At 51.9% G+C, this 24,242-nt stretch overlaps 1 protein-coding gene across 6 annotated transcripts; it reads right to left on the reverse strand.

Moving 5' to 3' along the window:
* Positions 1-17,134: 17,134 nt before the first annotated feature.
* On the reverse strand, positions 17,135-22,707 carry LOC140895361 (tubulin alpha-1D chain). Of its 6 annotated transcripts, XM_073304829.1 has the most exons (6): positions 22,540-22,707; positions 21,337-21,559; positions 20,770-20,918; positions 19,341-19,409; positions 18,709-18,795; positions 17,135-18,221 (listed from the first exon to the last, which is right to left on the reverse strand). In XM_073304829.1, exons 1-6 carry the CDS (start codon positions 22,693-22,695, stop codon positions 17,238-17,240), a joined length of 1,668 nt encoding a protein of 555 aa, XP_073160930.1. In that variant the 5' UTR covers positions 22,696-22,707; the 3' UTR covers positions 17,135-17,237. The 6 variants fall into 6 exon arrangements, with proteins under 6 accessions (XP_073160930.1, XP_073160932.1, XP_073160933.1 ...); XM_073304831.1 differs by lacking the exon at positions 19,341-19,409; XM_073304832.1 differs by lacking the exon at positions 18,709-18,795.
* Positions 22,708-24,242: the final 1,535 nt, after the last annotated feature.

Consider the following 24,242-nt stretch of genomic DNA (forward strand, 5'->3'; position numbering starts at 1 on the left):
CCATTCCTTACCCATCCTGGCTAATAGCCATGAATGGACTTAACCTCCATGAATTTATCCAGTTCTCTTTTAAACCCTCCTATAGTCCTAGCCTTCACAACCTCCTCAGGCAAGGAGTTCCACAGGTTGACTGTGCACTGAGTGAAGAAGAACTTCCTTTTATTTGTTTTAAACCTGCTACCCATTAATTTCATTTGGTGGCCCCTAGTTCTTATATTATGGGAACAAGTAAATAACTTTTCCTTATTAACTTTCTCCACACCACTCATGAGTTTATAGACCTCTATCACATCCCCCCTTAGTCTCCTCTTTTCCAAGCTGAAAAGTCCTGGCCTCTTTAATCTCTCCTCCTATGGGACCCATTCCAAACCCCTCATCATTTTAGTTGCCCTTCTCTGAACCTTTTCTAATGCTAGCATAGCTTTTCTGAGATGAGGGGACCACATCTGTACGCAGTATTCATGGATTTATATAAGGGCAAGAAGATATTCTCCGTCTTATTCTCTGTCCCTTTTTTAATGATTTCTAACATCCCGTTTGCTGTTTTGACTGCCGCTGCACACTGCGTGGACGTCTTCAGAGAACTATCCACGATGACGCCAAGATCTTTCTCCTGATTAGTTGTAGCTAAATTAGCCCCCATCATGTTGTATGTATCGTTGGGGTTATTTTTTCCAATGTGCATTACTTGACATTTATCCACATTACATTTCATTTGCCATTTTGTTGCCCAATCACTTAGTTTTGTGAGATCTTTTTGAAGTTCTTCACAGTCTGCTTTGGTCTTAACTATCTTGAGCAGTTTAGTATTGTCTGCAAACTTTGCTACCTCACTGTTTACCCCTTTCTCCAGATCATTTATGAATAGGTTGAATAGGATTGGTCCTAGGACTGACCCTTGGGGAACACCACTAGTTACCCCCCTCCATTCTGAACATTTACCATTTATTCCTACCCTTTGTTCCCTGTAACCAATTCTCAACTCATGAAAGGATCTTCCCTCTTATCGCATGACAACATAATTTACATAAGAGCCTGCAACCAGAGGAGGGAGACAGACACCGAGCGTGTGCGGCAGAAGTCACTGCCTCAGCATCCACAAGGAGCGCAACACAAGTGCAGTGAGGAGAGTGGGAACATCAAGGACCCGAAATGAGCCGAGCGAGGGTGGATGGCTGGAGAAGGGGACGGGCGGGCCCCTTACTGTCTGACAGCACTTCATACGCCTCTGTTATTTCTTTGAACTTCCGCTCAGCGTACTGCTCGGTTTCTGGGTTTTTATCCGGGTGCCATCTCATTGCTGCCTTCCTGAACCTGCACAGAGCCCAGAGAGACAGTCAGTCACACCTGGCCATGCCCAGTTTGTTAGGTGCTGTGCATCCGCCTATGCAGGGCAGCCCCTCAGAGCCCCGCCATAGGTACCGACTCCTGCTGCAGGAAGCCCAGCAAGTAGAAGAATTCCCTTTAGCTGCCCTTGTCTCCCAGCACCTTTGGGATTCTTACCACCTCCTGCTACCCTGGATTTTGCAAGGCCAGCTCTGGCACCCCAGCTGACCTCTGCCCTTCTCCACCCCTGTGACCCACACCCATCTCAGTAAGGAATGCTCACCTTTCAGAACTGACTCCTTTAAACACATCTCAATGCCCCTGTCCCAGGGATGTTCAAATGGTCACTAGCTGGACTCACACCCCATTTACCAATGGAGCTGTCCTACCCCAGGAACCCCTCTCCGGTGTCTGTCACAGCTGAGAGCCCATGAGGTGCTCTCAGAGCAGAGCGATCAGGAGAGACCTCCAGTTCTCCAGGGCTGGCCAGCAGCCCCAGGCAGAGAATACTGGCAATCGCAGAGGGAGGCAGCAGGAACCATGCCATCGGGGTGCATGGGGAAAGGGAAGCGCCAAGGAAGGGGGACTTACGCCTTTTTGATGTCCTCGTCAGAGGCGTCCTGGGGAAGTTCCAGCAGTTTGTAGTACTCCCCCATGGTGACCGTCCGTCCTGTACAGGGGCCAGCCAGGCAGCTGGGGAGGAGAAGCGGCCAGGAATTGGGGCGTGTCTCTGGAGATGCAGCCAAAGTCTGCAGGCCTGTGGTTAGTAGTGGTCATGGCCATTCCTGTGGCTGGCCAGCTCCATGCAGAATGGCAGCAGATGCATGCTGTAGATACCTGGCCCTAAGGAGCATGGGACACAGAACAGTTAAGGAGACATATCAGCCAGCCTGCAAGCCCCAGAGAGAACAGACTCTGGTAGCCTAGATCCTCTCCAGCTGTAAGCTGTCGTACCCCCCCTTGATTTCAGTAGGGCTCTGCTGATTTACTCACTCCATCATTAGCCCTTCTGTAGCACAGAGCCCTTAGCCCAATCTCCCTTCCTCTCCCTGCATTCTGATAGCACTGTTAAGATCTCTCTGTTTTGAATCCCTGTTTGTCCGGGTCTGTCTGTCTGTCCAACTCTCTCACACACTTATTTGTCCACTGAATGGTTCAGAAATCCCTATCTTGTTCTGTCCCACACTCAGTCCAGCCAGCAGTGTCTGTGTCACACTCCAATACACAGACCCACCCACCCTGGCCATCTGTCTTGATGCCCCAGCATCAGGCATCTCCCTTTGATTCATGTTAAGGCCAGGCTGATCTCCAGGATGACCTAGGACAGAGAATTTCACAGCCCAGTACCTTGTGGCAGAGCTAGAACATTTGCTGTTAGAAAACAGCGTCTTGATTTCAAGGCTCCACATGATGGAGCATACGCCCCACCCCTCGGCGACCTGCTCAGGCTGCTTGAGACTTGCCATTTCCATTCCCTGGGAAATGGGTGTGACGAAGTGGGACTGTTCTTAATGTTTCCTCTGAATAGTGTGGGGGTGCCTCAGTTTCCCCTAGGCAGTTCTTAAGTATCTAGGGGGTGGGGTAAGGGTGTATGATCATTGCAGAGCCCTAGAGGGCAGGTGTGGGCAGGGGTCTGGACACAGAGAATGGGCAACACCCTGTTTCCTGGCAACTGATGGCCTGGGCCCTTCCCCCCTGCAAGGTGAGAGCTAAAGGGTTGGAGAACAAAGGAATCAGGTGACCTCCTGGCCCGGGAAAGGGACAAAGCCCAGAGGAGGGGGGCTGGAGAGAGTTTCAGTTTGGGGCTGGCTGGAGACATGGAGTGAAGGGCAGACGTGGTTGTCTGGCTCACTGCCCCCCAAAATGGACCCGGCTGAGGGGTCCTGTTCTCTGCACCTACAAGCTCTGTGTTAGACCATGTTCCTGTCGGCTAATAAACCTTCTGTTTTACTGGCTGGCTGAGAGTCCCGTCTGACTGTGGAGTTGGGGGGCAGGACCCTCTGGGCCCCCCAGGACCCCGCCTGGGCAGACTGGCTGTGGGAAGCGCACGGAGGGGTAGAGGATGCTGAATGCTCCAAGGTCAGACCCAGGAAGGTGGAAGCTGTGTGAGCTGTGTGTCCTGCAGACAGGAGGCTCACAGGAAGGCGACTGGCCCAGAGTCCTGACTGGCTTCATGGGGAGCAGTTCCAGAGCATCGCCCAGAGACTCCGTGACAATGGGAACGAAAACAAACCACACTTCATGAAGCAAAATTTTCAACAACAAGAATTGTTTCAGGTCACATAAAGCGCTCGGTTTGGATAAACCTGAAACATTTCCCTCCAGTTTTTTTACTTTTTTAAATTAAATAAATGTTGGGATTAAAAGTCACTTTGAAACAAAAAAAACAGAATGTTCTGGTCTTACCAGAACACTTTTTTCAATATTTTTCTAAACAAAATTTTGTCAAAATCCCTGTGTTCCTGTGAAAAGTTTGGAGTTTGATGAAATGGTGGTTTCTGATGGACTTTTCAGCCAACTCCATTAATTCCCCTCACTGGTACAAATTTGCATGTTACTTCTCATCTGAATTTTCCTGACTTCAACTTCTAGCCAGTGGATTTTGTTCTGCCTTTGTCTGGTAGATTAAAGAGCCTTCTGAAGCCAGGAATCCCCTCATGTAGATACTTACAGGGCATGATCAAGTCATCATGTGACCGTCTCTTTGATAAACCACAAAGATTGAGTAACCTCAGTGTAAGGCTTCCCAGACCTCAGATTCATTCTTGTAGATATTGTCTGAAATGTCTCCAGTACTCAACACCGGAACGGTATGCAGTACGTCAGAGTGGGCTTGCCAGTGGGAGGTGCTGCTGAAAGGGGCTACTGGCTGTCAGCACAGCTGTCTTGGATCCAAAGAGCATCACAGGTCTCGTTATAGCCAGCGGCTGTGCCATGCACCCTCTTTCAGGCTCAGCAGAAGGTTCCACTAAGCCCCTTTATTTAGTAAAAACAGTCCAGGTCCATGGGCTCCCTCTGCTAGGCTGGGTGCGCGTGCGTGGCAGGTCAGAGCTAACCCTCGTGTGCTGAGGGCTTTCTCTGGTGGCAAATGCAGGGGTTGGGGTGCTGGTGCAGGCTGTGGGTGTTGGAGGCAGAAAGGCAGGAGAAGGAGCTGCGAGTGTGACCCTCAGAGGGACAGGGCTTCTTTGGCAGTGTTCCCTGGAGTGGCGCATGGGGGTTTCTGGGCTCTTTGGTTCTGCTCTATTCCAGAGGGAGAGGACTTTGTGGGTATTCTTTGTGAATGAACAGGATTATGCCAAGAAGAGGCCTCACTCGGTTCACTGATTGCCCCTCCTAACACAACCAAGCCTGCTGGGCCCCAGATTTTGGCTAACTGCTTGAGCCAAAGAGGCAACAGTCCTCTCAGGAGGAGGTATTATAACACCCTGCCTTCTGCTCAGTGCTCACCCAGTTTATATGTCCCAGGATAATATGAGCCTTTTTGCCAGAGCGTCGCACTTGGAGCTCATAGAATCATAGAAATGTGGGGCTGGAAGGGCCCTCGAGAGGTCGTCTTGTCCAGCGCCCAGCGCTGAGTCAGGGCCAGGTAACCCTAGACCAGCCCTGACAGGGGTTTGTCCAACCTGTTCTTAAACACCTCCACTCATGGTGTAACATGCTGCAGCAGCTACCCAGAGCTGTGAGCCCCTGCGTTACCTCTCTGCCTCAGTGAGCGCGAGCTTTGCTGGTGGTTAGACAGTGTCAGCTCCCTGGCACGCCAGCCTGTCCCCCTCCCCAGCAAACTCCTGTAGACTCCCCCGCCCCAGACCTTGCCAGGCAGGTAACAAGCATGAGGCAAGCGCAGAAGATACTAAGTTCATTAAGGAGTCAGCACGTTCCAGTTTATTACTTTAACTGGGGTGAAGGCATCCGCCCCTTCAACTCCAGCCCTGAGCTGGATTCTAGGGAAAGTAAAACAGGTTAATTAACAAAGTAGCCTGGATTAAGCCTCTGTCTACACTTCAGGTTTCAGAGTAACAGCCATGTTAGTCTGTATTCGCAAAAGGAAAAGGAGTACTTGTGGCACCTAAGAGACTAACCAATTTATTTGAGCATAAGCTTTCGTGAGCTACAGCTCACTTCATCAGATGCATACTGTGGAAACTGCAGAAGACATTATATACACAGAGACCATGAAACAATACCTCCTCCCACCCCACTCTCCTGCTGGAAATAGCTTATCCAAAGTGACCACTCTCCTTACAATGTGTATAAAAATCAAGGTGGGCAGCTCTCCTACACCACTTTCTACAAGCCATTACCCTATGATCCCACTGAGAGTTACCAAAAGCAACTACAGCATTTGCTCAAGAAACTTCCTGAAAAAGCACAAGATCAAATCCGCACAGACACACCCCTGGAACCCCGACCTGGGATATTCTATCTACTACCCAAGATCCATAAACCTGGAAATCCTGGGCGCCCCATCATCTCAGGCATTGGCACCCTGACAGCAGGATTGTCTGGCTATGTAGACTCCCTCCTCAGGCCCTACGCTACCAGCACTCCCAGCTACTTTCAAGACACCACTGACTTCCTGAGGAAACTACAATCCATCGGTGATCTTCCTGATAACACCATCCTGGCCACTATGGATGTAGAAGCCCTCTACACCAACATTCAACACAAAGATGGACTACAAGCCGTCAAGAACACTATCCCCGATAATGTCACGGCAAACCTGGTGGCTGAACTTTGTGACTTTGTCCTTACCCATAACTATTTTACATCTGGGGACAATGTATACCTTCAGATCAGCGGCACTGCTATGGGTACCCGCATGGCCCCACAGGATGCCAACATTTTTATGCCTGACTTAGAACAACGCTTCCTCAGCTCTCGTCCCCAATGCCCCTACTCTACTTGCGCTATATTGTTGACATCTTCATCATCTGGACCCATGGAAAAGAAGCCCTTGAGGAATTCCACCATGATTTCAACAATTTCCATCCCACCATCAACCTCAGCCTGGTCCAGTCCACACAAGAGATCCACTTCCTGGACACTACAGTGCTAATAAACAATGGTCACATAAACACCACCCTATACTGGAAACCTACTGACCGCTATTCCTACCTACATGCCTCCAGCTTTCACCCTGACCACAGCACACAATCCATCGTCTACAGCCAAGCTCTGCAATACAACCGCATTTGCTCCAACCCCTCAGACAGAGACAAACACCTACAAGATCTCTGTCAAGCTTTCTTACAACTACAATACCCACCTGCAGAAGTGAAGAAACAGATTGATAGCACCGGAAGAGTTCCCAGAAGTCACCTACTATAGGACAGGCCTAACAAAGAAAATAACAGAACACCACTAGCCGTCACCTTCAGCCCCCAACTAAAACCCCTCCAACGCATTATTAAGGATCTACAATCTATCCTGAAGGATGACCCAACACTCTCACAAATCTTGGGAGACAGGCCAGTCCTTGCCTACAGACAGCCCCCCAACCTGAAGCAAATACTCACCAACAACCACATACCACACAACAGAACCACTAACCCAGGAACCTATCCTTGCAACAAAGCCCGTTGCCAACTGTGCCCACATATCTATTCAGGGGACACCATCACAGGGCCTAATAACATCAGCCACACTATCAGAGGCTCGTTCACCTGCACATCCATCAATGTGATATATGCCATCATGTGCCAGCAATGCCCCTCTGCCATGTACATTGGTCAAACTGGACAGTCTCTACGTAAAAGAATAAATGGTCACAAATCAGATGTCAAGAATTATAACATTCATAAACCAGTCGGAGAACACTTCAATCTCTCTGGTCACGCAATTACAGACATGAAGGTCGCTATCTTAAAACAAAAAAACTTCAAATCCAGACTCCAGCGAGAAACTGCTGAATTGGAATTCATTTGCAAATTGGATACTATTAACTTAGGCTTGAATAGAGACTGGGAGTGGCTAAGTCATTATGCAAGGTAGCCTATTTCCCCTTGTTTTTTCCTACCCCCCCCCCCCCCGACGTTCTGGTTAAACTTGGATTTATGCTGGAAATGGCCCACCTTGATTATCATACACATTGTAAGGAGAGTGGTCAGTTTGGATGAGCTATTACCAGCAGGAGAGTGAGTTTGTGTGGGGGGGGGGGGGGTGAGAAAACCTGGATTTGTGCTGGAAATGGCCCACCTTGATTATCATACACATTGTAAAGAGAGTGGTCACTTTGGATGGGCTATTACCAGCAGGAGAGTGGGTTTGTGTGGGGGGGGGGGGCGGAGGGTGAGAAAACCTGGATTTGTGCTGGAAATGGCCCACCTTGATTATCATACACATTGTAAGGAGAGTGATCACTTTAGATAAGCTATTACCAGCAGGAGAGTGGGGTGGGAGGAGGTATTGTTTCATGGTCTCTGTGTATATAATGTCTTCTGCAGTTTCCACTGTATGCCTCCGATGAAGTGAGCTGTAGCTCACGAAAGCTCATGCTCAAATAAATTGGTTCGTCTCTAAGGTGCCACAAGTCCTCCTTTTCTTTTTGTCTACACTTCAGAGGCTGTAGCTGGAGCTGCACTGCTCTAGCGCCTTAGTGTGGACACTTCCCAGAGTGGTGGGAGGGGTTCTTCCATCACTGTAGTAAATCCACCTCCCCGAGAGCTGATCGCTAGGTTGATGGAAGAATTCACAGAGACTTGCTGAGATAAATCTCATGACTGAAATATTGGTATTGAGGAGTACGGCTTGTTCAGGGAGGGCAGGCACAGGAAAAGGGAGGAGGAGTTACATTCTACATCAAGAATATATGCACTTGTTCTGAGAGCCAGACGGAGGTGGGAGGCAGAGCAGTTGAAAGTCTCTGGTAAAGATAAAAGGGGAGAAAATGGGGGTGGCATCATGGTAGGAGTCCACCATAGCCCAGCAAATCAGGAAGAAGAGGTGGAGGAGAGATTTCTAGAACAAATAACAGAAATATCCAAAACACAAGACCTGATAGTAATGAGGGATTTGAACTATACAGACTCTGTTGCAAAAGTAATATAGCAAACCACAAACTGTCCAGTCAATATTTGGCATGCCCTGAAGACAACATTTTGTTTTAGAAAGCGGAGGAGGTAACCGGGGGAACAGCATTTTTCACTTGATTCTTTCCAACAGGGAGGAGTTGGTAGTGAATCTGAAGGTGGAGGCAGTTTGGGTGACAGTGACAGAAATGACAGATTTCATGATTCTGAGGAAAGGAGTGAGAGAAGGACGATGGACTTTAACCAACTCAGAGAACTGGGAGATGAGGTCCCATGGGAAGAAAATCTAAGGGGAAAAGGAGTTCAGGAGAGCTGGCAGTTTCTCAAGGAGACAGTACTAAAGGCACAGCTGCAAACTACCCCGTGTCACGGAGTCCCCGGGCGATGCTCTGGAACTGCTCCATATGAAGCCGGGCAGGACTCTGAGGGAGCCTCCTCTCTGGGAGCAGACTGTCTTCAGAGCAAGAAGCCTCCACAGCTCCCACCTTCCTGGGTCTGACCTCGGAGCATTCAGCATCCCCTGCCCCACCGCGTGCTTCCCACAGCAAGTCCGCACAGGCGGGGTCCTGGGGAAGCCAGTGGGTCCTGCCCCCCAACTCCACAGTCAGATAGGACTCTCAGCCAGCCACTAAAACAGAAGATTTATTAGACGACAGGAACATGGTCTAAAACAGAGAACAGGACCCCTCAGTCAGGTCCATCTTGGGAGGCAGGGAGGCCAGAGCCCCATCCATTTCCCCAGCCAGCTCCCAACTGAAAGTCTCCCGCCCCTCCTCTGGCCTTTGTCCCTTTCCCAGGCCAGGAGGCCACCTGATCTCTTTGTTCTCCAACCCCTTCAGTTGGCACCTTGCGGGGGGGCCCAGGCCATCAGTGGCCAGAGACAGGGTGTCAGCCATTCTCTGTGCAGACACCATCACGCTGGGCCCCTAGGGCTCTGCCACAATCACGCCCCCTTATCTCACCACCTGGATACTTAAGAACTACACTGGGGAAACTGAGGCCCCCACACAGTATTCAGAGAAAACATTAAGAACGTTCCCACTTCCTCACACCCCGACACAAAACAAAGATAGGAAGAATAATAAGAGAGCACTATGGCTCCATCAGGAGCTCTTTAATGACCTGAAACTCAAAAAGGAATACTACAGAAAGTGGAAAGATGGCCAAATTGCTAAGGAGGAGTACAAAGGAATAGTACAAGCTGGTAGGGACAAATCAGAAAGGCCAAGGCACAAAATGAGTTACACCTAGCAAGAGACATAAAAGGCAATAAGAAGAGGTTCTTTAAATACATTAGGAGCAAGAGAAAGATCTTGGAAGGTGTTGGTCCTCTACTTAGCGGAGAAGGAAAGAAAATCACATCAAAAAGGCTGAGGGCCTAAGGCCTGTTTTGCTTCAGTCTTCACTAAAAGGTTACAGTGACCAAACACTCAACACACTTACCACTAATAACAGTGGAGAAGGAACAAGCCAAAATAGGGGACAAACAGGTTAAAGTCTATTTAGAGGAGTTACATGTATTCAGGTTGGCAGGGCCTGATGAAATTCATCCCAGGCTACTTAAGGCTCTAGTTGAAGCAATCTTGGAGCTGTTAGCAACAATCTTCGGGCACTTGGGGAGGACAGGTGCAGTCCCAGAGGACTGGAGAAGAGCAGACATAGCCCGTTTCTTTAAAAAGGAGAGCAAAGAGGACCCAGGGAATTATAAACCAGTCAGCCTAACTTTGATACCTGGTTTCAGAGGAGCAGCTGAGTTAGTCTGTATCCGCAGAAAGAAAGGGAGTACTTGTGGCACCTTAGAGACGAACAAATTTATTTGAGCATAAGCTTTGATGCTGGAACAAATTATTGAACAATCAGTTTGAAAGAACCTGGAGAATAATAGGGTTCTAAGTAAAAACCAACATGGATTTGTCAAGAAAATCACGGCAAACCGACCGAACTTCCTCCTTTGACAGGGTCACTGGCCCAATGGCTGGGGGAAGCAGTGGACGGGATATATCTGGATGTCAGTAAGGCTTTTGGCACAGTCCCACGTGACATTCTCCTAAACAAACTAGGGCAATGTGGTCTGGATGAAATTACTATCCGGGGGGTGCACAACTGGCTGAAAGGCCATACCCTAAGAGTAGTTATCCAGGGTTCATTGTCAAACTGGGAGTGTGGATCTGGTGGGGTTCTGCAGGGGTCAGTCCTGGGTCTGGCACTATTCAATATTTTCAGTCATGACCTGGATAATGGAGTGGAGAGGATGCTTATGAAATGTGCAGAGGACACCAAGCTGGGAGAGGTCACAAGCACTTTGGAGGCAGGATTAGAATCCAAAGCGACCTTGACATTGGAGAACTGGTCTGAAATCAACAAGACAAATTCAATAGAGACAAGTGCAAAGTACCACGCATAGGGAGGAAAACTCTCCTAGGGAGTAGGGGAACTGACTGTCTCGGTGACAGTGCTGCTGAAAAGGACCTGGGGGTTGAATATTGAATACGAGTCAACAATGTCATGCAGTTGAGAAAAAGGCTATTCTCATTCTGAGTGTCTTAACAGGAGCGTCGTATGGAAGACATGGGAGGTCACTGTCCCGCTCTGCTCAGCACTGGCGAGGCCTCAGCTGGACTCCTGTGTCCCGTTCTGGGCGCCGCACTTTAGGAAAGATGCAGATAAATTGGAGAGAGTCCAGAGGAAAACAGGCCTGGGATCAATAGCTCTCCATGTCTACAGAGAGTAGGCCAAGGGGTCACTCTGCAGCCAGGGAGATTCAGGTTAGAGATTGGGGCGTTGGCTACACTACCAGTTTTGTTTCTAACACTTTTGTTGGTCGGGGTGTGAAAAAAACACGTCTGACAGACATAAGTGTCACCGACAGAAGCGCCGTGTGGACAACGCTATGTTGGCAGGAGAGGCTCTTCCAGCGACACAGCTACCGACGCTCCTTGGGGGTGGTTTAATTGTGCTGACAGGAGCGCCCTCTCCTGCTGGCAAAGAGCGGCTTCACAGCAGACTTTACAGTCTGGTACACTGTGCTGCAGTCAGGGCCATAGTGTAGACATAACCTAGGGAAAACTTTCTCTCTGCGTCATTAAATTCTAGAATAGGCTCCCAAGGGAGGTTGTGGAATCCCCATCGGTGACCCTCGGTAAACCCTGATTCACACCGTCAAACATTACTGGAATAATATCTGTACCAAATATGCCTCGCGAGCGATCACATGAAAGCTAATAACGCGCCGGTTGTTAGTATCAGTGTAAAAGGCAAGAGTTAATGTTCCATGTGAAGTTAGGGATTCCCTCTGTTTGATGTTACTTGACCATGTTTAAGACAAGACAGACCACCCTAGGTAAAGGTGATAAACAGGGCTGTCCTAGATAGAGGAATGTGGGTTTACCTCAATTTACATATTAGCAGTAAACAAAGCCATCGAGCTAACATAGCCGGGGTTATCCTGATCCTGAACTCGAGAGACAAAGAATTGTTAACACCACAAAGAGACACAGGAGACTGAATCCCCAGCAGGCCTGGGATGTAAACCAGGGTCAGAACCTTTGGGAATATAAGGAACAGAAAGCGACTCCATCTTTATCCTTCATTTAAGGAGACAAAGAATTCTTCTGTCAGCAGCCCTCTGATAAGGCTGCCTTTTTTATGCTTACCTGTGTGCTTTTGTCACCTTCCCCTTGAACCTAGCTTAGAGCACTCCTCGCTAGGTTTCTGAGTCTGTGTCCTCCATCTCCTCCCACTGACCTCCTGCCTGGAACAGCATCCCATGGTCACGGAAGCCAAAGCCCTCCTGTCAAGATTCCTTCCCCACTCTGAACTCTAGGGTACAGATGTGGGGACCTGCATGAAAGACCCCCTAAGCTTATTCTTACCAGCTTAGGTTAAACGCTGCCACCACCAAAGTGTTACACAAAGAACAGGGGAAGTGCCCACTTGGAAACGTCTCTCCCCCCAAAATATCCCCCCAAGCACTACACCCCCTTTCCTGGGGAAGGCTTGATAAAAATCCTCACCAATATGCATAGGTGAACACAGACCCAAACCCTTGGATCTTAAGAACAATGAAAAAGCAATCAGGTTCTTAAAAGAGAATTTTAATTAAAGAAAAAGTAAAAGAATCACCTCTGTAAAATCAGGATGGTAAATACCTTACAGGGTAATCAGATTCAAAACCTAGAGAATCCCTCTAGGCAAAACCTTAAGTTACAAAAAGACACAAAAACAGGAATCTACATTCCATCCAGCACAGCTTATTTTATCAGCCATTTAAACAAAACAGAATCTAACGCATCTCTAACTAGATTACTTACTGACTCTTCACAGGAGTTCTGACCTGCATTCCTGCTCTGGTCCCGGCAAAAGCATCACACAGACAGAGAGAACCTTTGTTTCTTCCCCCCAGCTTTGAAAGTATCTTGTCTCCTCATTGGTCATTTTGGTCAGGTGCCAGCGAGGTTATCCTAGCTTCTTAACCCTTTACAGGTGAAAGGGTTTTTCCTCTGGCCAGGAGGAATTTAAAGGTGTTTACCTTTCCCTTTATATTTATGACCTCCCATGGACACCATCTGCACAGCCATGAGTTCGTCTCCAGCACACTTGGGCTCCTGCCTGGCCCTGGCCCTCAACCAGGAGGATGGACAAGAACAACCTGTGCCCCTGACTCCCAGGCAGTTGGTATCTACAATCATCTCCAAATCAGTGTCACTTCCTTCCAGACTGTAATTCGCCATTACGTACGTATGACCTGCAGTCTTTGTCCCTAGATGTGTGACGTTGTGATTGGCCATATTAACCCGTGCTGTTGATTATGCCCAGCTGTCCAACCAATCCAGATTGCTCCATGTAGGGGTTTGGTCCTTGTCACTATTTACTGCCTCACCCCAAGCCTTACGTCATCTGGAAACTCTCTGAGCAATGATTGGTTTTCTTCCAAATCATTAATAAAAATATTAGATAGTGTTGGGCCAAAAACCAGTCCCCGGGGATTCCACTAGAAACACCCCCACTTGTTGGTTATTCCCCATTAACAGTTATATTTTGAGATCTATCAGTTGGCCAGTTTTTACTCCTTTTAATATGTGTTGCACTGATTTTATACAGTGCATGTAGTTTAATCAGAATATTGTGCAGTAATGAGTCAAGTGCCTCACAAAAATCCATGTATAGTAGGTCAACACCAATCCCTTTTTCAGACCCACTTGTAACCTTGTCAAAGAATGATCTCAAGTTTGTCTAACAAGACCTGCTTTCTAGGAAACTATATTGACTGGTATTAATTACATGGTCATATTGATAGTCTCATATCAGCTGTTCAATAATTTTCCCTGGGAGTGATGTCAGACTCACTGACGTATAGTGACCTGGGTTATCCTGTTTACCCTTTTAAAATAATTACACAACTTTAGCTTTCTTTCAGTCCTCTGAAACTTCTCCAATTTTCCAAGACTTACAAAAAATGAATACCATTGATTTGGAGAGCTCCTTGGCCAGCTCTTTTAAAACTCTAGGGTGCAAGTTATCTGGAATGGCTGATTTTAAAATGGTTAGCTTCAGCAGGTGCTGTTTAACATCTTCCTTTGTTACTGATGAAAAAGCAAGTAAGTGATCGTCGTGTATAATGTGGAGACATCATTCAGCTTGGTTTGAGATACAGACCGGAAATATTTATTGAACACTTCTGCCTTTTCTACATCATTATTGACATTTTTACTGCTCTGTCTCGAAATGGGCCCATACCATTGCTAACACTAGTATTTTTCTGATATATTGTATAAACTTCTTCCTATCTTTAAGCCAATTGGCCACAGATGTTTTGTTGATACTCTGGGTGAGATCTGAGCAGCTTCCCTCGCTGTGGTTCTCAGACGTGCCAAGGGAGCTTTAGCCCACAAGCCAGACCCATCCCTGTCCTGGCAGGGAGACCTGCTGGGGTCGGGAGGGTGTTGCGCTCACCGTTGGCTGAGGTTTATGGCCCTTCCCAGGGCAGAGCGTGGGGCCAGGCTCCTAGGCCGTGGGTATTAGGCCCATGCCCAGGAGACCAGCCCTTGTCTGACCCTCATGCTTTTTCCTACATCCCCTTTCCGCTCTCTGCTCTGCACCCATTGGGTCAGGCGCTCTCCAGTCACCACCTCTCCCCTTCACCATCCCCCGTCCCTCAGGTCTCCACCCAGCTCGTCCCTCTCCAGGGTATTTCAGTGCTTGCCGGGCTCCCCACCCTCTGATAAAGCCCAGGCCCTACCTTCCTGCATCAGGAGAGATCTGCACGGCAGGTGGCCTCGGTGGTACACAGGGGTGCAGGGCAGGAGCTCACCAGCAGCCCATCACATTCCTCCCTTGCTGACTGGCAGCTGCTGCAGCCAATGGAAAGCCCAGGCTGATTGTGATGTCAGGGCAGTGCACTGGGAGGTTACAAACTCTTGATGTGCCTCTCGTACAGTCATCGAGGTGAAGGCCAGGAGGGACCTTTAGTTCACAAAATCTGACCCCCTCTCTAGCCCAGGCCATTCCTGCCTGGAGCCCAGGGACTTGTCCGGCAAAAGCATCATCCAGGAAGGCACCAGGCCGGATGGGAAGCCAGCCAGTTGGCAGTGCCCATGGCTAATCACCCGCACTGTTAATTTGTGCCTCGTTTCTCATTAGAATTAGTCTGGCTTCAGCTTCCAGCCCTTGGCTCTGGTTCTGCCTGGCTCCACTAGACTAAAGAGCCCGTTAGCACCCACTGTGTTCTCCCTGAAGGTCCTGACACACTCCAGGCAAGTCACATCTCGAGCTTCATCTCGAAAAGCTAAACAGATGGAGCTCTGTAAGTCTCTCGTGGCAAGCCGTTAGCGCTGGCCCTCAGTCATTTCTGGGGCTCTTTTCTGTCCCATCTCCAATTTTTCTACATCCCTAGAGAGGATCCTCCTTTCAGGACATGCCTTTCAGTTCCTTGTGGGCGTCACCCTCGCTATTAACCCTTTCGCTGCTGACGTGTGTTACTGTTTTTATTTATTATCCAGACATTGCCCGACTTGTGCAGAACCCCTGACATAGACGTGCTCCATCGGGTCACACAGGACACCTAGTCCTGAGCCCCCAGAGACACTGAACATGCTCGAATGCCCTGCTGAAATTCACAGCACCCAAACCCAGGTTGTTGTATGAACTAATAGGTTCTGTGTTGGTCGGTTTGTGGAGCTGGAAATTATTGTTCTGAGCCTGGATCATCTGTCCTGTGTTTCTAGCGCACCTGTCTCCTTGGGGTGGAGCCGCGAGGTCAGCCACTGCTGGGCTGGGTTGGTGAGTGCCAACACGCAGCGCTCCAGGACGCTCCCAGAGTCCCCCCGGCACGGACAAGGTGCTGTTCCGAGGGCGCTGGCGCTGCCTACTGGAGTCCCAGGTGAGCTCGGATGGGCACTGCCAGACGCCCAGCACACACGGCGCTGATAGGGCGTGGGGAGGCTGACGTCCCTTGTGTGAGGCTCCTAGAATGAGCGGGGGAGGGAATCGCTTCTGTTGGACCCGTTTCTGTAGGTGAGAGGGACAGAGCTCTGCCTCAGGCCTGCTGAAGAGATCTGTGAAAGCTGCTCTCTCTCACCTACAGCCGTGGGTCCAATAAAAGCTATTCCCTCCCCCACCTTGTCTCTCTCACGTCCTGGGACCGACATGGCTACCCCCCTAGAACGGGCTGTTCCTCTTTGTAACCTCTCCATGAGTGGTTTCAAAGCTGTTTAGATTCCAGCAGCCGTTCCTCCCAAGAGCACAGTTGCTAGGAGCCAGGGGGCATTTTGGGACAGTCTCCCTTGGACGGGGTGACACAGAGCGAGTCAGCCCAGGGGACAGAGCAGAGAAGGGGTGGAGAGCACTTAGGTTAAAGGAAAAGAGAAACAGGAAAGGATGCTAGCAAGCAGCCATCGGTCCTGTGGGGGTCCGAGCTCTCAGGATCGGCCCCTGCAGCGCTCTCCCTCCCTCCCGGCTGACAATGTCATCGCTAACGGCTGTCCAGGAGATAGGGGAGCTCAGGCAGCCTCTCCCACCCAACCTGACTGCCTCATGGAAGGAATTACTATTGCCAGACGGGTGACCAGTGGATGGCCTATGGGTCTAAGGTCAGGGGAAGACCTCTCCCCTCCCCCTGTATTCTTAACCCCACATTGAAGGAGTGAAGCGGGTTCCAAGGTGCCAGGGTACTGGAACATGGAAATGGATGGATACAGTCAGTCCTCTCATCGCCAGTATCTGTGTTGTACGAGGTCCTGTGTGAAAGGTATCGGAGGTGACATGGGAGGCAAAGGGAAAAGCTAACCAGCAGAGATGGACGAGAAGACCTGGGAGAGCAATGAAGAGACCAGGGAGGGTTATTTCTTAGCAGCACCATGGAGGAGGGTTCCGTGTCCCCAGCCAACATATAGTGTTGGATTGGGCCCATGATCTGTGGGGCCCATGTGCTGGCCCCAGCATCCCGACCCCAGGGATCTACACAGCCCACCGGTTCCCCTCTTCCCCTCCATCTGATTCTCCCTGTCACTCATGACCCAGTCGGCATTGTCTAGGGTTAGGGTCTGTGCACCTCACCGGGAGCCCCTCGCCCAGAGCGGAGCCGGGGGATGGGACAATGGCACAGCGGCTCTGTCTCGAGCCAGTGAAGTGCACTCGGCAGCTGGCAGATTGTAGAGTTCAGCCTGGCAGACAACGGGGGTTGCGTCCACTTCCTTCCTGTGGCTGCACCAGGCGTGGGATGAAGGGGCATAGCTCAGATTGGGAACAGGTAAATGGATGCAGCAAACTAAAGCCCTACAATGTGACTGGAGGAACTGTTTTATTTAAGGTGGACAATCGTCCCAAGTGCATCAGTGAGGAAGACATCAGGCTGATTCCCAGCCATCCAAACAGGACATTTACCCTCTAGTATTCATCACCTTCCTCTTCCTCTCCTTCTCCATCCACACTGTCTGTCCCCACCTCCTCGTAATCCTTCTCCAGGGCAGCCATGTCCTCCCGGGCCTCTGAGAACTCCCCCTCCTCCATGCCCTCTCCCACGTACCAGTGCACGAAGGCCCGCTTGGCATACATCAGGTCAAACTTGTGGTCCAGCCGAGCCCAGGCCTCGGCAATGGCCGTGGTGTTGCTCAGCATGCATACGGCCCGCTGCACCTTGGCCAGGTCGCCGCCGGGAACCACCGTCGGGGGCTGGTAGTTGATGCCAACCTTGAAGCCAGTTGGGCACCAGTCTACGAACTGGATGCTGCGCTTGGTTTTGATGGTGGCAATGGCAGCGTTGACATCTTTGGGCACCACGTCCCCGCGGTACAAGAGGCAGCAGGCCATGTATTTCCCGTGGCGGGGGTCACACTTCACCATCTGGTTGGCTGGCTCAAAGCAAGCGTTTGTGATCTCAGCCACAGAGAGCTGCTCATGGTAGGCCTTCTCTGCAGAGATGACGGGGGCGTAGGTGGCCAGTGGGAAGTGGATGCGGGGGTAGGGCACCAGGTTGGTCTGGAACTCTGTCAGATCCACATTGAGGGCACCATCGAATCGGAGGGAGGCGGTGATGGAGGACACAATCTGACCTATTAGCCGGTTGAGGTTGGTGTAGGTGGGGCGCTCGATGTCCAGGTTCCTGCGGCAGATGTCATAGATGGCCTCGTTGTCGACCATGAAGGCACAGTCCGAGTGCTCCAGGGTGGTGTGGGTCGTCAGGATGGAGTTGTAGGGCTCCACCACCGCGGTGGAGATCTGAGGCGCTGGGTAGATGGAGAACTCCAGCTTGGACTTCTTGCCATAGTCAACGGAGAGACGCTCCATCAGCAGGGAAGTGAATCCAGAGCCGGTGCCGCCCCCGAAGCTGTGGAAGATGAGGAAGCCCTGGAGCCCCGTGCACTGGTCAGCCTGCGGGGATCCAGGAAAGAGAGAGGGCTCAGCCTGGGAAAGGGACAGGCAGCCGAGAGTGAAATGTGTGTCCAAGCTCGGCTCTCCCAGGCCGTGTAGCAGAGCAGCCTGTATCGCTCAGCACCCTGCCAGGGGCTCAGTCATCCCATCCCTTGTGCAGTAGGGCCCCAGGATTTCACAGCTGTGCTGTGAGATGACAGGAGGGCTCCGGAGGACTTTCAGTGCTCAGGAGCCCGTGGGGGAAGGTGGAAGTGTTCCAGCAGAAAGAGATTTATGGAAAATGTGTCGGCTTCCAGGACCCCCGTACTGACTCACTGTCACCCGCTCTCTGTCTTTCACCCCTTGCCTGTCTTTATCCTGACTCCTGAAAGCCCCCTACACACACACCCAACTCACCTTCTGCTCCCAGAGCCCTATTACTAATCCTCGCTTTAGTCTCCTTCTCACCATGCCGGGCCCGGGGCTTCTCTCTGCCAATACCACTCACCTCCCGGCTCACCGAGGAGCATGCTGGTGTGAGCTCTGGTGGCACCAGCATGGCTTCAGCATTGGATGCGCAGTCACACCAGCACCACTGAAAGCAAGAAGAGGCTGGAGGCACAGAGCCTGTCCACCGGCTCCTTTCCCTGTGTGGATGGAGAACCCATCCCCTCTCATCGTCCCCCGTCCCAGGCTCTGCCATCCTGGGCCTCCCAGGCCAGAGCCTGTCCTGGAGCTGCACTTCTCTGCCTCTTCCCTGAGAGCAGTTTGGGGTCCGCTGCCCCGGGCGTGAAGGGACCTGTTCTAGCTCCCTGGGAAGGGGTGAGACAGCTCCAGCCAGTGCCCGAGACAGCTTGAATTCACGGCACACACTTGGGCACCGAGTTCCCCTGCACCCTGAGGGCATGGACAGAACCCAGATGAAGGCTGCATTAGCAGGTCACATAAACACCACCCTATACCGGAAACCTACTGACCGCTATTCCTACCTACATGCCTCCAGCTTTCACCCTGACCACGCCACACGATCCATCGTCTACAGCCAAGCTCTGCGATACAACCACATTTGCTCCAACCCCTCAGACAGAGACAAACACCTACAAGATCTCTATCAAGCATTCTTACAACTACAATACCCACCTGCGGAAGTGAAGAAACAGATTGATAGAGCCAGAAGAATTCCCAGAAGTCACCCACTACAGGACAGGCCTAACAAAGAAAATAACAGAACACCACTAGCCGTCACCTTCAGCCCCCAACTAAAACCCCTCCAACACATTATCAAGGATCTACAACCAATCCTGAAGGATGACCCAACACTCTCACAAATCTTGGGAGACAGGCCAGTCCTTGCCTACAGACAGCCCCCCAACCTGAAGCAAATACTCACCAACAACCACATACCACACAACAGAACCACTAACCCAGGAACCTATCCTTGCAATGAAGCCCGTTGCCAACTGTGCCCACATATCTATTCAGGGGACACCATCACAGGGCCTAATAACATCAGCCACACTATCAGAGGCTCGTTCACCTGCACATCTACCAATGTGATATATGCCATCATGTGCCAGCAATGCCCCTCTGCCGTGTACATTGGTCAAACTGGACAGTCTCTACGTAAAAGAATAAATGGACACAAATCAGATGTCAAGAATTATAACATTCATAAACCAGTCGGAGAACACTTCAATCTCTCTGGTCACGCGATTACAGACATGAAAGTTGCGATATTACAACAGAAAAACTTCAAATCCAGACTCCAGCGAGAAACTGCTGAATTGGAATTCATTTGCAAATTGGATACAATTAATTTAGGCTTGAATAGAGACTGGGAGTGGCTAAGTCATTATGCAAGGTAACCTATTTCCCCTTGTTTTTTCCTACCCCGCCCCCCCAGACGTAAACCCTGGATTTGTGCTGGAAATGGCTCACCTTGATTATCATACACATTGTAAGGAGAGTGATCACCTTAGATAAGCTATTACCAGCAGAAGAGTGGGGTGGGGGGAGAGAAAACCTTTTGTAGTGGTAAACACCCATTTTTTCATGGTTTGTGTGTATAAAAAGATCTTCTGTACTTTCCACAGTATGCATCCGATGAAGTGAGCTGTAGCTCACGAAAGCTCATGCTCAAATAAATTGGTTAGTCTCTAAGGTGCAACAAGTCCTCCTTTTCTATTAGCAGGTCACTGTGACCCTGAGGGCTGCGCCTAGCTGCCGTACAATGGTGCGGATTCTAGCCATCCTCGTATTCCAGACTGAGGTGTGGCCTGGGCAGGCAGTTGCAGGTCTCAGCCTTGCAGCCTTCCAGCTAGATCCAAGCAGAGAGGCCATTCACCTCTCAGTGGATCCCTGCATGCTGGGCCCTGCAGACTCTGCAGTCCAGCTGCATGTTGGCCACCACTGCTCTTGCCCCAGGCTGACAGAGGAAGCTGGTGATGCCCAGCGAATGTGTGGGCAGCAGAAGCTGATTTTGCTCCCTCACCATCCAACCACCACTCAGCATTATCTCCACCTGGAATCCGAGAGCTTCCCAGAACCCTGCCTGCCCTAGCGTCTTTACCAGCTTCCGGATCCTGTCCAGCACCAGGTCGATGATCTCCTTCCCAATGGTGTAGTGCCCGCGGGCATAGTTATTGGCAGCATCTTCCTTGCCGGTGATGAGCTGCTCTGGGTGGAAGAGCTGGCGGTAAGTGCCGGTCCGAACCTCGTCTGGAATTCACAGCACAGCCCGGTTAGCGCCCGCCCCACCTGGAGGAACCTCGGTGCCCATGCACACCTGAGCAGGGCTGCATGGATTAGCGAGTGAGAGATGAAGGGCTCACGTAGCTTTGTTCCCAGCAGCTGTTCCTGTGACACTGACCAGCCCATGGACCCTGACGTTCCCGCCCTAGATGTTTGTTGCCCCTACCGGCCCCACAGAGGGCTCATAAACCTGCTCTGTGCTATCTGATTCCAGAGGGTGGCCCAAAGAGTCAGAGCCGGGATGCAGAGCCTTTCACACCAGACCAGTGGGGCTGGGTGGCTCAGTTTATTGTGACTGGTGCGTGCAAACGCCGAGGCAGGCCGTGCTCACACAGGGATCACTAGGTCCCCAGCCCCATCCCTCCCCCCGGCGCTCAGCACTCACCAATCACTGTGGGTTCCAGGTCCACAAAGACGGCTCTGGGGACGTGCTTCCCGGCGCCCGTCTCGCTGAAGAAGGTGTTGAAGGAGTCGTCCCCTCCCCCAATGGTCTTGTCGCTGGGCATCTGCCCGTCTGGCTGGATGCCATGCTCCAGACAGTACAGCTCCCAGCAGGCATTGCCGATCTGCACGCCGGCCTGGCCGACGTGGACGGAAATGCACTCGCGCTGGGGGCGAAGAACAAGGAACCGTCGTGGGACAGGGGGCCCAGCCGCTGTCTGTGGGGCATGTCGTGCAAGGACAGGACCCGCTGCAGACCGTCTCTGGGAGTGAGGGATCCCGAGACTAGGGAGAGCCATCTACCATCCCCGCCCACCTCAAACTGGGCTCGGGGGGGGCAGGGAGAAATTGGCCAGCTGCTTGTGCATCAGAAAACCGGATTTGTTCACTGGCCTCTCCACGGTTCTGGTGCTGCTTCCTCCAAGTTGCTAGCTGCAGCCCGGAGTTATCTTTCCTCTCCATCCCTCTGCTTCCCTGCCGGGCACTGCTGTCCTGCCTCTCGGCCCGGCTCAGGGCTTTGCTTCCTCACGCTCGCCCCACATCTGGCCTCTCCCGCTACATTCCCCTACAATCGCCCCTTCCCATCATCTGCACAGATCCAGCCCCCGACACCTCTCCCCTCCTCCTCTCTGGCCTCCCTCCATCTCTCTGGCCCCTCTCTCCCAGCTCACCTCCCTTCCCTGGCTGCCCCTCTCCTTCCCCAGCCAGAGTCAGGCTGCCTACCCTCCACACAGCCCCACTCGCCTCCGTCTCAGCCTCCTTCCAGCCTTCACCTGCCCCCCTCCCACTGCGCGGCCCCAGCTTGTTCTGTCCTTTGCCCACTCCTGAATTTGTGCTGTCTGCACCCCCATCCCCCTCCCAGCCAGCAACAGCTGCTGGACAAACGCCCGCCAAGCACCATCCCACTCCTGTGACGCCTCTGAGCTCTGGAGTCTGCTCTGCTCTGGGGCTGCTCCGCGTGCTTCTGCCCACATGGATCACCTTTAGGAGCAGGGACCAATCCCCCCCGTACAGCTCTCTTACGTCTAAACCCTCCCAGGGCACCACAGGAACCAGGGAGCTCAGGAGACCCTGCTCCTCCCTAGCCTGGGACTGCCCCCCACTCGCGCTGGGGGGACAGGCAGCCCCAGTCCCAGGCAGGACTCACCATGCTGCAGAGGTTCTTCGATCCGACAGCAAAGGGCTCGGAGGACGAAGGCTGGGAACGGGGGGGGCTCCGAGCTGCGCCTTTTATAGTAACCGGGAGGGAGGGTTTGTTGTTAGTAACAGCTGCGGTGGGGTGGCTGTGCTGGGCACTGCTCATCACGCTGCCCTTTGCTGAGCTGTCTCTGGGTTACAGCTCCTTGCAACACACAGCAAGGGCCTCATAGGGCCTTGGTTACACCAAACAAATCAGTAACTGGGCCTGGCTCCTCCCTGCCACTGCCCGGGGGTCTCGTGTTGGCCCCAGCGCAGCGCCGAGCTGCATGTCTCTGCAGAGCACAGATCTCAGGGGCACAGGAACGCAGGCATCACCAGAGGGATCAGGCTTCAGGTCCTTCGAGCTCCATCTCCTCTCTGGGACAGTGCCCGGCCCCAGATGCTGCAGAGGAAGGTGTAAGAACTAAGCAGCAGCAGAGGTGGGATAATCTGCCCCTCACCCACACCCACACATTAGGTCTCATCCTGGTCTCTAATAGTTCGAGGTTGGCTGAAGCCCTGCATCCAGAGGGACCAGAGCCCTGCCACAGTCTGTTCTAACAACCTCGGAGGGTCCTGTTTTCCAGAGAAATGTCCAGTCCCTTTTTCCATTTTGTTAAATTATTGGCCTCAGTGGCTTCCTGTGGCAGTGAGTTCCACCGGCTAATTAGACAATATGAAAAATACTTTTGTTTCATCAGTTTTGAATTTCCCACCTTTCAATTGCATCCATTGTCCCCTTTTTCTTGTTCTATGAGATGGGAGAACAGACCCACCTTCTCTCCCTTTTCTCAACCAGTCAGTATTTTATAGACTTCTGTTACCTCCCTCTTTTCCATCTCCATAGGTTCTGTTTAGGGGTTGGGGTGCAGGAGGGTACTCTGGGCTGGGACCGAGGGGTTAGAGGGTGGGAGGGGGATCTGGGCTGGGGCAGGGGGTTGGGGCACGGCAGGGGGTCAGGGGTGCAGGCTCCAGGCGGCGCTTACCTCATGCAGCTCCCAGAAGCAGTGGCATGTCCCCCCTCCGGCTCCTACACGGCGACATGGCCAAGCAGGTCTGCACGCTGCCCTGTCCGCAGGCATCGCTCCTGCAGCTCTTGTTGGCCACGGTTCCTGGCCAATGGGAGCTGCGGGGGCAGCGTGCAGAGCCCCCTGGCTGCCCCTATGTGTAGGAGCCGGAGGTGGGACATGCTGCTGCTTCCGGGAGCTGCGCAGAGCCATGGCACACACGGAGCGGGGTAAGCCCCAAACCCTGCTCCCCTGCTGGAGCCGTGGAGGGGCACAAGCCCTGGACCTTGCTCCCTGGTGGGAACTTGAGGGCCAGATTAAAATGTCTGAAGAGCCAGATGCGGTCCCCGGGCCGTAGTTTGCCAACCCCTGAGCTAGAGGCTGGATGAGATTCTGGAGAATTGCAGCATCTTCAGCAGGGCGCTGGTGTGGCACACCCCATGCTCTGGCTGTTCCCGAGCCCTGGCCCTAGGAGCGAGGTCGGCCTATCTCTGGGGCCCATTCACGCCTCGGCCTCTCTGGGACTCACTAAGGGGGCAGCTGCCCGCTAGGAACAAGACCGAGACACCCTCCAAACTCATCTCACATGGTGGCTGCCGCACAGCCACCGGGTGGAAAGGACTTTGTCACGTGGCCAGCGTCTCTCCCAGTTCTCAGCACTGGA

The sequence above is a fragment of the Lepidochelys kempii genome, chromosome 11 (genome assembly GCF_965140265.1).
Source record: "Lepidochelys kempii isolate rLepKem1 chromosome 11, rLepKem1.hap2, whole genome shotgun sequence".
In the NCBI taxonomy this organism is placed as follows: Eukaryota; Metazoa; Chordata; order Testudines; family Cheloniidae; genus Lepidochelys; species Lepidochelys kempii.

What these genes read in the sequence shown, in the direction of transcription:
- LOC140895361 (XM_073304829.1), bottom strand. Translation starts at nt 22,695, where the DNA reads ATGAGCAGTGCCCAGCACAGCCACCCCACCGCAGCTGTTACTAACAAC. An exon ending in TGGACAGGATCCGGAAGCTG is followed by an intron (nt 19,410 to 20,769) that starts GTAAAGACGCTA and finishes TTTCTTTGTTAG; the next exon opens with GCCTGTCCTGTAGTGGGTGA. An exon ending in GCTCCTCGGTGAGCCGGGAG is followed by an intron (nt 18,222 to 18,708) that starts GTGAGTGGTATT and finishes GGATCCCCGCAG; the next exon opens with GCTGACCAGTGCACGGGGCT.